The sequence below is a fragment of the Centruroides vittatus genome, unplaced genomic scaffold (genome assembly GCF_030686945.1).
Source record: "Centruroides vittatus isolate TY-2023 unplaced genomic scaffold, ASM3068694v2 contig_401, whole genome shotgun sequence".
NCBI lineage: Eukaryota > Metazoa > Arthropoda > Arachnida > Scorpiones > Buthidae > Centruroides > Centruroides vittatus.
Genome location: NW_027122216.1, coordinates 1,859,010 through 1,874,704, shown reverse-complemented (window position 1 = coordinate 1,874,704; position 15,695 = coordinate 1,859,010). Strand labels below are relative to the sequence as shown.

Here is a 15,695-nt window from a genome sequence, read left to right as displayed (position 1 = left end):
TTCTTATACTTAGAAACCAGAGAAAAAAATCCCTCTAACCGAATTTATACTTTAATGATTATCTCGTACGACATATATTATCTCCATTCTTAAAAACGATCCCCGAAAATTGCAAGCTTTTCCTTTGATTTATGCACCTCGTGATCAGGATCTAATCAGAATTATTTACTTCAAAACTCGTGAATAAATTTTTAAATAAGTTTCCTAGAATATTAATAATACAAAAATGAAGAATTTCATGGAGGGAAACTATCGTATAACGGGTTATTAATTCTTTTCTTATATTAATTTGATCCCGTATTTAGCGTTTTTATAATGATATATTAAAACTTTAATGTCTAAAAATATAATTTAATTAGAATATTTTAAGAAATTTTTTTACATTTTTCTAACTGGAAAACTTACAAAAATGGCGTTACATCCAGTCGAAGCTTAAGATATTTATTGTTTAATAATATTTTTATATTACTTTAACTAATGAAGCATGGTTATTGATAAAATTTCTAAGTTAAATTGTAAAAATTACATTAACATATTACATATTAATTTAACACACTTAACATGAAAATCTTGCCTTGCTCAATTATTAAATTCAACAAACGTTTAATACTTGTTCCTTGATTATAAACTTTTAAAATAATTAAATCTTAACATCTTTTAACTTAAAACTTTCACCGTGTTTGAAATTTACGAATAAAGATACTTTAATAATAATAATAATTATTATTTTTTAAAATTAAAAGTATATCGATCGATTCTTACCAACCAGACATGCTGTACGCTACTACACTAGTATAATTATTAGATATCGACGATTCTTCGGTACATGTAACTTTAGTATCGGGTTGGTCCGCTTGCCTGATGAGAAAAGTGGTATTCTTATGATTGAAAATGTAAGATTTTTTGCCATCCAGAGTGTGCCAGTGATGAGGTAACGTTACCCATGAAGGAAACTGGCATCCAGCAGTGGGATGTTTACCTATCGGTACATATATTCATTAGGATGCAGATAGGGGGATATAAATTGAAGGTAATTCTTAATACTCACTCCTGGTGAGCCTCATGATGCGGGATCCTTCCCTTGGCGATACCAATCCATCACAAGTAGCATCAGCCGACTGTGATACTTGATATCCTGCACGATCTATCAGATGATCGAATACCTGACACGGGAAATTCTTCATTAAAATGCGAAATATTTTTACATATTTATTTATATACTTAAATATTCTAATGAACAGAAAATTATTTTCTTTATAATAAACAAATTTAAATATATTTTAACTTAATTTACATTAAAAATTTCCACCTTTAAGGCAAGAAGTAATGTGTAAATTGCTGCATTTAAACACTCATTTTTTTGTTATATTATCTAAGAAAATATATAAAATACATTGTAAAATATACATAAATTAATAATATTATAATTAATTATCTTTAGCTATATTATTGATGGGAAAAAGTATAATATTACTTAATTTGAAGCGAATTTATTGTTATATTAATTTAAAAATTATAAGTTATTTATAATAAAAACATGTATTTAAGAAAATTTAACATAATTATTAAAAATATAAAATTATTTGGTAAATTTAACGAAGAAATTGCTTTAATGTTAGAAAAAATTTACGGTATTATTCGTAATCTTTGATATAATTAAAGAGAAAATTACAGAACGTGATAAAAGGGGAAAAAAATAATTATTGAAGAAATTTATGAAGAAAAATTGTATTTTTATTTCTCCGGCGAAGATTTTAAAAATTGAGTTAATAAAAATAACTGTAATATTTAAGTAAGTTGATTAAAATATATCAAAAAATAAAAATGGCGACAATCATTAACGATAAGAACGAAGAGAAGTAATGAAAAATCATAATTTTAATAGAAATAAAAATAGATAAAAATGTGATAATAACCATAAAAGTATTTAAGAAGATAAATTTAATGAAAATGATCCGTTTTATACATTTACATCTCATTTTTACTTAATACGAAACTTTTAATTAAATTTTCAAATATAGATATTTCAATCCATAAAGAAGTGTGTAACAGTGCCAGGTTTTTTTCTCCCCTATAAGAATAATACTTATATAAGATGGCTTTACGTGTTCAAGCACCGAGATTGTAGCTTTTGTTATCGCACATCAGGTAGAAATTATGGAGTGCTTTACTGAGTTTAATAGCATTCTTATCAGATGCAATACCCACTGTAACAGGACACACACACACACTTCAACCCATCAGAGTTCAAAGACGTAGGACTAGTTTACCGAATTCAAAGCATATTCTATTAATTATACAGACAATATGAAATTACATTAATTAGTATGCATAATTAAAGATAGGTCTTCGTATGACCTCCCGAATTCGATTAAAGCAAAATGAGAGAGAGAGAGCAAATGGAACAAAGAGCAATTTTCCATTGTTACTTTTCTTATTTTAATGTTATTTCTCGTACGGTTTACGATGATAAACATCATTAAAGTTTGGTAGACGAAGATGCAATTTACTTATTCCCATCTTTGACGAAATTCGTTTTATCTCCAGTAAAATGCATATTAAAATTTATATTTGAAAATTTTAAAATTCTATGAATATTTATCGTGTGTTCATTATCAGTTTGAAAATTTAATTTGCGTATTTTAGATATGAATCCTATCCTAGGAAAGTTTATAATTCAAGGATTAGTCTTATAAAGTGCCGTATATATATATAAATGGAAGAAATCTGTACTTACGAAACATCTGTAATTGTTATGGTCGCTGTATAATCCGTATGGTAACCTCTGCTTCATTTTTCCTACCAAGTAGTGATAAGAGCCTTCTTTCCAAGAGGCTAGACACGTCAATTCCTCCACTGAGAACAGAAAAGAGCACATGAGAAAAGCTGTAGATAGGAGAAGAAAGAAGAAACAAGACGTTTTCGAAGTTAACAGATAGAGGTGATCAGTCAACCGCACGCGTTCTTCTCTTCTTAAAACTTCATCCGTTTGTCATCATTAGGACCGAGATGTCCCTAAGAGTGTCCAATGACAGTTCGCTGTCATCATTCAGTATTACTCGAGAAGAAAGAAGGCAAAAAACTGGCTATTTTATTAAATAACTGTCCACTCTTTGGATAACACGCGACTAATTATTCGATTAATAAAGCAGAACGTAAAGCCATTCTCACTCTTAAAAATTGTAAATATTTTTATTTAAAATATTCAGTTTTAAATTTAAATTTCTCTCTACCTTTTAAAATTTTAAATTCGAGTATTAAATTTCTAAAATATGCTCTTCATCTTCCTGATTCCGTGTCAATAATATTTATAAAAATTTCGTAAATTTCCAACGTCGAAAGATAAATTTGATCATTTTATTTAATAAAATAATAGAAGAATAAATATATTTTTTTTAACTTTTAAATATTTTATAATGCTTTCAATGAAGCAAAAACATTATAAATTTACATTTACGCGCTTATGAATCACTCGTAAATATTTATTTATAATTGAGATCAATAAACTCTAAAAACGTTGCTGCACAAATTTAAAATGCAATTTCAAGGAAACTCTCGATAAATATTTGTTAACGGACTTCAAATAAGCAAAGTTTGAAGAGGGAAAGAGAAGAAGAAGACGGAAAAAAAAAATAGATTCGTACCACTACTTTCGGTCCCTTTGACATCAGCACATGCTTGGAAACGGAAGAGGATATGGGTATCATCAGTACACGTATCTATAGTAGAAATAGGATGTTTACATTCTCCATGACCTCTACTGTAAGTAAAGATGAAGGGTCCATGAAGAGGACAAGGAACCGCAGATGCATTCACTGAAAAGAAAAAAAAACTTCATTAGATACAAGAATAATGAATGCTTTTTCAGATAATTTATAAAGTTCTGTAATGAGTTATGTAAAAGGTGGGAAGCAGAATAATCAAAAACATGAATTTTTTCTCTTCATACAATGATATTTCAATCGATCAAACATCTTTCTTCTCCCCCATTTTTTATACAGATAAGGATCATTATTGTTGATGGATTTTAAATATGTTCTTCTTTAACCATAAATTCTGATAGAAGTGATACTTTATAAGGAAGAATAGGAAGATATTTTATTTTAAAATCGGATCAAATTAATTTAAAAAAATATATTTTAATAATTATTTTTCAAGTTATCGAACGAGGAGACTTTATGTAGTTTAATATTGGCAATTTTTCTACTTAAAAGTTCAATAATTTTCAATGAATCTATTTTGGAATGAAGATGAAGTTAACTTCTTTATTACATTTTATCAGTTTTGAGTGTTTATAAGAGGTAAAGTAATTAAAAATAACTTTCTAAATGGGATTAATAATTGTAATTTATATAGTAATTTTAAAGAATCGAATGAAAACTTTAGTATTGAATCGAGATGAGAGAGAGAGAGAGAGAGAAGAGAATACATCAAATAGATACTTTTTCCTTCCACTTTAAAAGCACAAAGAGCCATTATCTTCTCTTGTATAGTAGCACGAGAGGATGGACAATTACTTGGAATTTCTCGTCTTGTACATCACTTCAGCAGGTGTCTCTTCTCCTCTCAAAACAGAAATGGAACGAGTTAATGCATTTCTTCATCCCCTAACTTTATATAATTGAGTTGGATCCGCTTTTCTTCTACTCGGTTGAACTCTAGGATAGAAATGCCAAATACAAAGGAGACAAGAGCGGGATGGAAAATTTGGTAAAATCGGAATTTTCGGGGAAGTCATAGTTATGAAATACCAACAACGAGATGGGTCGGGAGAAGAAATGTTGACACTAGTCATGTGAGCGAACAGTTGTCCTGGCAACGAAACCCGGTCGATTGAAATTCGGTAAGTATTATTCTTTTGGCATAATTTTGTTACTATAACACATAGAAAGGATACTTTATAAGCAAACAGATAAATCAACACGCCCTTCTATCATTACCTGATATCTATAAAGTTAACAGATTTATACATAAGCTACGTAGCATTATGACGAAGTATTTGTGAGTGTGGTCGGTACACGAAATGGGAATTTCCTCATCCGATACTATTTACAAATTAATGCCCGGAGAATAACTCAGCCGTATTTACATTTAAAACAGGATGCATGAACAAAAGTTACAGTTTAATTACCAAATTAATACATTAGAATGGTTATAGGTAATCCATACTTTGCCTAATCGAATTGGATGCTTCATCGAGTTAGTGCAGCGTATCTTCGATCCTGCACTTCGCATTTCATAAGCATATTGGAAGTAATCGTCTTAAGATTGTCTCTCGGATGCGAACAGCTGTGTAATGACTCACCATCTGATATCATTTCTATTTGCTTTCGTTCTCTTTGTTGCTAGGAATAAGTAATGGGGTTTACTACCACAGCAACACTACTATAGTAGATCGGAATGAGAAATGTAGTCGAGTGCTTTCTCTCGTCGCTTCTCTCCCTCCTCCTCTCTCTCTTTGCACAAATCTCTTAACTGAAATGTGTAAATCGCTCAAATATTCCATTTTCTAAAAGATAAAAGACAACTTTAAACAATTAAATTAAAATTTTCGACGTTATTTGCCTACCTAATACCTTTCTAATATCTCGTATTTATGCTATAAGTTCGTATCTCTTATGTTATTAAGTTAATAGGTAAGAATGTAAATTTTTTTACTAATTATCTTCATCGTATTAACGAATTACATATTAAATTTTATGATAATGACTTCGCAGTTTTAACTATTAGGGTCAACAATTTCCATAAGTTGTCGAATAATTGATGTTGGAAATCTATAAATTATGCACGAATCTTCACCTTTATGGACGAAACTCGATTACTTTACCATTGATTCTTTTTTTAATCATCTGCTTAGTGAGATGCTGTCAAATTATTAAGCATTTTCGGTTTAATTGTAATTTTAATACATAATACATCACTTTGTAGCCAACTTTACGGCTTTAGTGAAACCAACTGTTATGCGACTTCTCCTAATTACGTAATCATGTCCAGTAACAAACACCCCAAAATGAAGAGGATAAGTTTCAAATTTAATTATGAAACTAGAAGTTGTTTAAGGGAAAATTTTCAGTGATTCATTTTACCTTCGCTTCTGTGTTTAAACGTCATTAAAATTTACTTGATCGAGTTTACACTTGAATTTTCTGTAACTCCCAAAATAAATTTAGTAAATTTATCAGGAAAAAAAATAATGCTAAATTATTAAGAAAATAAGTTCTTGTAATTGAGCTGCAATTTGAAAAAAATTGTAGACCTATAAATTCCCATTGTGGTCCGTTTATTTTGTCTGTCTCTCCTTCCTTAATTTCGAGAACAGTGTTAGATAGATAAAAGTAGAGACCAGATTTGGAAAGCTTAGGGGCAGGAAGTCCCGATTAACTGTATACGAACTTCCGGTTTGAACTGGAAGTCAAGTTATTTCAATTCAAAAATTTTTCCCAGAATGGAGTTACATAGATGACCAGCATTATTCTGTTGTTATCAGGAAAAGTATGATGTACAGGGGCAAGACACTACCGATTTGAGATGGAGAGCATATATTTTAAATTAAATAAATTAAAAATATGATTAAAAATTGCATTGTGACGATGGAATAATAATTTTTGCTCGTATAAAAGAACAGTCAAAAAGATTTACAGCGAAAACGTATGTTGGAATTTACAAGCTACTTAATTTAAATTTAAATTAAATAGTTTTATTTATGAAATTTTAATATTTATATCAAATTTTTGATGTTTTGTATATTCAAAGTTTGATCAAAAAATATTGATTGCGAGGAACATAAACCATTTAAAGAGATTTCTCCGTATAGTGGAAAAGCTTTTGTAGCCACAGGGTGAGAAGTTATGTCAAAACTGCATCGAATATTCGTAAGGCAGTAAGAGGACCTTTGGGAAATATAGATCCAGTAATAAATTCAAACCATGCACGAGTTGGAAGATATTCTTATAAGTAAGATCGTACCGAATTGTAAAACTTCCTCCTTCTGTACAGTTTGGTTTAGTTTAAACTGATTAAAAGAAGAAGGGGTAAAAAAAAGGCGGAAGTATGTGAAGAAGAAAACCATATACCTTATTCATGCACGAGAAAGATTAAAAATAATGCATAATTCAGTTTCTACTGTTCGATTTTGCATAATTTTGAATTGCAATTTATAAAGAATCTGGTATTTTTTTTTTCGTGAGTTTTAAAAAGAAAAAATGTTGAAGCGAATGTATAGCAGAGAGTAGATGAAACCTGTACATCTAGCTTATAGCTTATGTAGGCATTGCTAATGTCGAAATTCTCTTGTATTATTCTATACTTTTCTTTACAAGAAAGATTTTTAAAGTTTAAATTTATATTTTTAACATATTTGAATTTTTTCGAATTATGAGAAGGTATCATTAAGAATTAAAATTATTTTTGATTAATCTTTGAGGGTTTTTTGTGAAATTAACATCGAAAATCGATTCTATAAAGTAAAAAAATTGTTTAAAATTTTTTATAAGCTTTTTAAACGTTAGAGAAGCGCAAGATGAAGATGCTTGAAATAGCAATTTTATTAAAAAATAAAGCTTTGTATAAACTTATTAACGATACGAATTAATTAAATTAAATTGAAATCAGATACACAAATTAATTAAAAGATGAAATATTAGAAACATTATTTAATTTATTTGTACTTTTTATATTTATAAATCTACTTCTCTAGTTACAATTGCTCAAAGCCATTCTTTAAAAAAATGTGAAATTTTGAATCGAAGTCTTGTTATATATTATAGGAAATTTCCGATAAAAAGGAATTTTATAAAAATAATTCAACAACAAATTTTAGGAAAACAATACTTATTTTTAATTTTTAAATGCTTTAAAATATATAAAGGTGAATAACTTAAACATTTATTCAGAAAATTCAGAAAATTTATGTAAAACTTAAAAGAATTAAGCCTTTAGCAATTATGCAAAGTAATTGTTATAATTAATCAAAAATTATAAATTTAAAAATCACTTCTTGTACTTCGAAAACTTTTATACAAGTCTGTGTATAGATATATACTTTAATAAGGAAATTTAACTTTAATAAGTTTACATTGGACCTTTGATGCCAAAAGTGTAATGATTTTCAAATTAAATTAGTAATTCTGGTCGAACGAGAGATTTTGACATTTACATAAGCATTTTCAATAATTAAAATGCTTTCTTGCTGGAAGATAGTGGTCATCAAGCGTCTTACTTTGCAGATTCCAAAGTGATGAAAAGCTCCAACAAAACTCAAGCGATGAATAGCTGCAGGCGGATGTCTGTGACCTGTTTACTAAAAGGCTTGACTGTGCACAGCCTAAGGGATAAAAAGAAATTGGTTTTCAACATTTTCCTATTTGTCTTTTGCTTATTTCATATTTCGAAATTGCATATTCTACTTTTATGTTATTGCTTGTTTCTTAACAGGGGATGAGATCGCTGTTTATTGTTTTTGATCTTTTTTTCCTTCCTCTTTTATTTCTTCTCTCTTCTTCCCCCCTCTCTCTGTGTATATGTGTGTATATATGATTGAGTTGAAAGACCATCGTGTATAGAAGAGAGAGATACAACTTTATTCTGATGCTTTCAGGTGTCCTGCGATCATCTTTCGCTTTTACTTAAATATAAATTTGATAGATCTTTTCGTTTAAAGTCTGTAGTTAAATATCTCGGGAGACGATTGATTTTTTTATCCCTTTTTTTTATGTTTTTCTCCTCGCATTTGGTGGTTTGGCGGATGAAAACAATCCTCTACTAAGCACGCGATAATGCTTTTGTTATGCAATATAAATTGTAGCAATTCAATTTGTGCAGTGATCAAAAGTTACTAATCACCTAACTCGGCTTTAAAATCAATTAGTAGAGCAATAATGACGTACTAATGACGGGTATTTTTTGTTTTTTTCGTTTTTAAAAAAAGATCTCTTTCGTATCCCTTTGTAGACGAGTGGGCATTTATGTATAGGAGACCATAGCCATGGGTGTCGCCCGGGGAAATTATACAGGAAAGTAATGTCAGTATGCGGATTCTAATATTAATGATACTCCCGCACGTAACCTCCACATTAGAGAGAGTGGGAAAAAATACCCAACGAGGAACAAAGGTACTGCCTACGAATCACGTGATTCGTCCCCACCTATGATGTTTGTGCACGCATGTGGTCAAAATAATCATTCTATCCCAAACGGGATTATTTAGCTCTCTTAATATGGCATAAATGCTCTCCAATCGAATGCACAATGCGCAACAAATGCGTTTTATTGCTATATTTAAAATAAATTAATCCTCGCGAGATTAATTTGTTTTAGAAAATTAATCAATTTTATTTTTATTATAAAACAACGCTCTTTTTTTATATCTAATTGTTATTTAACGTCGTATCAATCGTATAATTAATTTTATACTCCTCTATCGTTAAGACAATACACAGTTATAACATTTATAACTGTTGATTGTACGTGGTTTCAGACAGTAAATTTTTTATAATTAACGTCACCGTAATTTAAGTCAATGTCCTAAATGTTGTAACCGTTTCATGACACTAACATCTACATTTCTCTTCTCACCTATCCATCGATCATTGATCTATAATGCATACACGTATGTATCCATTCTCTATATTGCATAACCTAACTTATATGACCAGAATACATGCAATAGGAATATATATATATGTAAATATATAAACGTACTTATCTACTTATCTAAGTTTTCTATTGCATAAAAAACATAGATGCATTAGCATACACTGTTCATGAGTATAGATACGAAAAATCGGTATAAAAATGTGTTATATTCCTGTATAAAATTTAAGATAACTTAATTATTATTTTAAAAATTTCAACAAAAAGTTGGCTAATTAATAAGTTTATTTATCAAAAGGACTGTAAAAACCGGGATTAAAGTCTAATGTGAAATGAATACATTCTGTATTCAAGTTTCGTATATCAAATTTATCTAATTTCAAAATATAATTTTAATTAAGTTTATTTCAATTTATAGCTAATTTCTCTCTTATATGATACATTGATCCGTAAATCTAACAGGAAGGAGGAAGAGAAAGGTAAATTGATCTTCCCCCTGACATTGACCATCGCTGAGTAATCTCGGAGGTAATATCAATCGATTCCAACTATATGTAAGGTAAAACTTTACAATATCAAATTAGATATAATTTAAAAATTACTGATTGCATCATCAATCAATTCTTCGCTCGCTTACACCTTTGAAGATTTTAATAACTTTTATGAAGTTTTAAGTTAAAATGTTTTAGGTACAGTACATTATTTTAAATTATGTGGAATAATTGATAAAATAATAGAATAAATAATATTTTAAATATGAATTTAAGATAAGAAAAATGTAAGTAAGTAAAGTATAAATGGGTTTTCATACTGAAAAAAAATGCGAATAAAATTCAAGTAAAGTGGTTTTTAATAAGAAAAACCGAAAAGAAAAATTCAAATAAAATGGTTTTCAACCAAGAAAAATGTAAAGTTGCTTTAAATAAAATGGTTTTCCGTGAAAAAATATATATGGAAAGGTCAAGTAAAATGGTTTATATAAAGCAAAATTCATATAAAATGGCTTTCAGTGGCTAAAAATGCAAAGTACAAATAAAATGGCTTTACAACGAAAACAAAATATTTAAATAAAATACATATAAAATTATTTTGCAATAAAAAACAAAATATTTTGTTTTAATTTCGTTGCAAAAAAGACAAAAAAGAAATAGCTTAATATATATTATTTTTTTCTGTGGAGAGAAAGAAAATGAAGCAATATTTCAGTTTCATAAAACTCGAAAGCAATCGAAAGAAACGAAGGGGGGGGAGAAAGGAAAACTGCACGTTACCATCCTCATTATCTAAAGATTTAAATAAAGGAACATTAACTAGAATGATACTCGTTTCGAATTGAATTCAAATAAGGGAAAAATTGTCACGAAATAAAATCGTGACGATAATAATGATGCGTGAGCATCACGAATACAATAGATATGAAATATGGAGCCAATAACAAAGAGATTACCGTATTGACGTAGATAATGATAATCATTTTTATTCTTCTACCACGTGTCATTTTTTAGTTAAATATTTCAACCGCATAAGAACAATCCTCCATCTTTTTTTTTAACTTTCAAAATATTTTAAATTTTATTAATGGTTATTACATTAATTAATGCTAATTTTCTATAAAATCGTCATTATTTATCATTACTTTTATTATGGTGTGTAGCCCAAATTCGGTAAACCCGGATATTCTCATATAAGAAGGTTGAAATGTGTGATTTTGTCGGATTTTTCAGATCGATTTTTTAATTAAAGGTGCAAATAAAATAATTTTTTATTGAGAGAAATAATAAAGAAATCTCAAATAGATCTCGTGATAAGAAAAAGAAATTTTAATAAGGAGGAAAAAAAAAGGTTAATTTCGAGAAGTTATAGAAATAACAAAAGAAAAAATTTCTCGAGCCAATATCGTTTGTTCCTAAGAGATTAAAACCATAAGAAGTTTTTATTAAATCGAACTTTAAAGCAATAAAACGTTGCTCTAAATCCACCATAGATTTTGGGCGGAGCTGTAGACCGATAAAAATCCAGAAAAAAACAGCATTAATCCTTTATTTCCAGCTTAGGGAACCGACACAAATCTTGACAATCCCCAAGAGAAAGAAGTGAAAAATGGCTAAACTTACGCAAGAAGAAGAAAAGAGTAAAAGCAGAAAAAGATATCACCTTCTGAAATATCGTATCCAGAGATCTATCATTCCTAAACTTCAACGACAGCTTTCACTATTACTTTCCTTATATTTTAAAGAGTAAAAAAATACCTTTTACCTACCAAACACTTTAGAAAGAAGCTATTGATAAGTCCTTTCTTTTCTCACTACCAATCTGGATATGTTTCTAAATAAGATGATATATTCTAATAGATATATCCTTTCTCCCTCTTCTCTCTTATTTATTACTTCGTTTCTTTTATATGCGAATCTCCGAGAAGTCATTCATAATCTTACTTTAAAATTCCGAAGATTATTATTCATATAAATGGAATTTTCGTGTTATATGTTATGTAAGTTAATTTCCTGATGTTGTTTTTATCTTTATTTCTATTTTTATCTGATTTTTTTTTCAGTTTTTATTGAATGTTGTTGTCATTTTTTATTACTTTAATTCCGTGTCGAGAATGTGATTTTTTTATATAAAATTTCCTGCTTTTTTTATATATTTTGGGAGGGTTTAAAATTTTCTCTAGGAATATTTATAAAGTATTATCCAAACAGTACTATTGTTGAATTTATCTAGTAATATTTAAATTAATTTTCTAAACAATTCACAGAATTTTTTAAATTTCTCCATTCTCGGCGATTTATTTTAAAATTTATTTTTATGAAATTTCTCGTTTTATTGTGGTAATATTTAAATTAATTTTATAAACAATTTAAGCAATTTCCCACTTCTACACAGGCTAAGATATTGTTGTATTGCTTTGAAAAGTTATCGCTTCGTACCTTTATTCATTTCTCATTTAATGAAACTTTAATAATTTTTTTTTAAATATTTTCTGAGCTTCTTTTCTTACAATTTTTTTTAATCATCTTTAAGTCTTCTGCATCTATCTTGACTTAATTTACCTTACTCTTTAATTGTATTATAATTCACAATGCTTCTTTAAGTTTTCTTTTCTGTTAAATACAACATCTGTCTTAACACTTGAATATTCTTTGAGTATAAAAATAAATTTAGTAACTTATTTTCCTTTCTTTAAAACTCTCCCTCCCCCTTTTTTTTCCTTTCCTTCATCAAATTTCTGACCTTCTATTACTCACGTCTAATTATTTATGCTAGCCTCATATATTACAGTCCTCTTCTTTAATATGAAAAATTCTCTTCCATTTTTTAATATTCTTTGCTTAATTATTAAAAATAATGTCTTATTAAAAACATAAAATACATTCTCAACTCTTAAAAAATTTAAATTAAAAACGAAAGATGTAACATAAATAAACTTCCCTTTTTTTTTCATTAAATTGTTTCATTATCACATCATAGAGTGAAGATAAGTAATATGCTAAAATCTCAGCTTATTTATTACATTATATCTTATGAAAGAAAACTCATTGTTTGAAATTTATAATAAATTTAAAAATTCATTAAGAAGGAAAAAATATGAATTAAAAATAATTTATGATTATGAAATTTTTAGAAAAATCTTTACAAAAATATAAGAAAATTAATTAATTAATTAATTCGTATATTTTATATGATAAAATATTTTCTAAAAATGTTTTTTTCACATATAAATTGTAACGTAACTTTTCAACTAGTCGATCGCATCCCCCGGAAATAGTTAATGAGTATTTAAGAAATTAAGACAGATTTTTTTAAGTTAGAAAGATTGGGAATTGTTAATTCAGATGAATTTATAGAAATTTAACTTGTTTTGATGATAAAAATCTACGTTATGTAAAGACTTCATCAATTTTTCCTTATAAAAAAACATATATAAGAGTAGTTCATAATACTTTAAAAACTTATGTAAGATGGCCGCTATTTAGAGGTATCCGTTATTGAAGATTTGACTGTATACGCAGTGTATATATATATATATATATATATTTTTTCATATAAAAAAACACGTGTACAAAATATTTATATTCACTTTTACATAAGGAACTATTTGAATTATTTATTTATTTTTTATTAATATATATACAGCGGTCTATTTATAAAGCGTAGTATCTGACTTATTTAAATATTTATGACTTAGTTTTTTCTTCGATAAAATATGGAAGAATAAACGTATATATTATAATATTTACCATTATAGCGAGCAAATAACGTAAGCTGCTTCAATATCCTATAGTTTGATACTGTATATGATGGGTCAAATTGCTTTATTTAGCTAATTATTGGTCATGTTTCATTAGTGATGCGGAAAATTACTAAAGCCTGCCGTTAGATATTATTCTCTTCCAATAAAAGATTGATTTAATTGCCTTAATAAATAGTTTATATTTAAAAAAAAATAAATTTTTAATTATTAATTTGTCGCTGGCAAGAGAGAATGATGTAAAGATGTGAAATATAAGTTGACAATTAGATGATTTATAAGTTATGTTATAGATTCTCAACCGAAGGACCGCGATCCCCGAGGATTTATTAAATTTAAAATTAACTGATTTATAAGCTATGATAGCAACCTCGTAAGATTTATTAAGTTAAAATTAGCTAATTTATAACGTACTGTACATGTTACCTTCCTAACCGGTGAATCGCGAGGTCTGAATTTTATGTTGAAAATTAACTGGTTTATAAATTATTTCATAATTTTCAACCAGTAGATCGCGATCTCCAAACTTGTCTAATTAATGTTTAGGTTTTCACAGCAAATTAAAAGAAATTATTTAACGTGTAAAGTTTGAAAATTATTAATCTAGGCGAGTTTAACGCACTTTTAAGGATAAAAATCGTTAGATTTTTTTAAAAAAGTATAATAAAAACTTTATTAGTATTGGTCTTAATTCAATAGAAAACGTGTCTTGTGGCTACTCGATTAATGCATTAAATTTATTCCAACGAAATAATAAAAATACATGCTAATTTATGGAAGATTTAAATATATTTTTAAAAGATTTATTTGTATGTTAAAAAGAATAAGACAAGTTTAGTGAAAAAGTAGTAGCTACATTGTACCCATTACGTCATATCAAATATATAACAATGTATATCCAAGAAAAGATCATCGAACAGAAGAAATTGAAAATTCGTCTTGGACAAATTCCAAGCAAGACGTGTTCCAACTGGAATCAATCCAAATTCTAAAACATGTAATTGAATATGTTGAAGTAAAGGACCGGATTATGATAGAAAATGGGGATGGAGACAAGTTAATGGAGATTCAAGACGCCGTTGTAAATAACTTAATCCATGGAGGATTGGGTGAGTTACAAGATCCTCTGGCGTCTCTAATAGTTTTTCTATTGAGTTAATATAGTGACAGGAAGGTGAGCTTCTCACTGGGAAAAGGGAAGAATGTGTGCTTCTTATTCACTCTTCCTCGCATTAATAATACCTTATTTCTCTTTCACAATCGAATTCGAGTTAATCCTTATCTCTTGTGAGATGGAGGATGAAGGCCAAGAAATGGGTTTATAAAGATCTTCGCGTATTGTAAAAGATAGAATCAATTATAACACGATATTATTATTAAAATTTAAAAAGAAACTCTTACCTCTGAACATGGAGTAGAGATGGGCATCGACGTTTAACCGCGAACACGCTTGCTTCAGTGTTCGATATTCATCGCAGTAAGCTAAAAAAATAAATAAAAAAAAGGAAAGTCATTCTCTTATTCATCTTTTTTTGTCGTTGGGGTAGAACGACAGCTATCATGTTTCGTTATCCTCAAAATGGCTAACATTTTTACGAGGTTATAAAGCTAGTACCAACAAGTAGAGTACGACACCGTCGTGTAAACTACTCAACATCACTTGCCCGAAGGAAGAGGGAGAGAAGTAGAAGAAAACTTTCACGAGTCAAGTATCGTTTTCCACATCACATCAATGACTTTATAAGACAATTTCTAAAACTCTGATGTTGCTCAAAGCCGGTTAGTTTTTCTTTCAAACAGTCTCATTTCTTCTTTCTTTAAAACTTTCACTTGATATCTCTCATTTTTTTAC

General features: G+C 28.3%; 1 protein-coding gene across 2 annotated transcripts in view; it reads right to left on the bottom strand.

Moving 5' to 3' along the window:
- The window catches only part of LOC136976539 (uncharacterized), a 103,342-nt gene that overhangs the window by 16,883 nt on the left and 70,764 nt on the right, over window positions 1-15,695 (bottom strand). For both annotated transcript variants that reach the window (XM_067271848.1, XM_067271849.1), the window contains 5 exons: window positions 15,245-15,325; window positions 3,645-3,815; window positions 2,738-2,856; window positions 1,049-1,163; window positions 763-979 (listed from right to left, as the gene is read on the bottom strand). In XM_067271848.1, coding sequence (XP_067127949.1) covers window positions 763-979; window positions 1,049-1,163; window positions 2,738-2,856; window positions 3,645-3,815; window positions 15,245-15,325 — 703 coding nt within the window. The remainder of the gene's footprint in view (window positions 1-762; window positions 980-1,048; window positions 1,164-2,737; window positions 2,857-3,644; window positions 3,816-15,244; window positions 15,326-15,695) is intronic.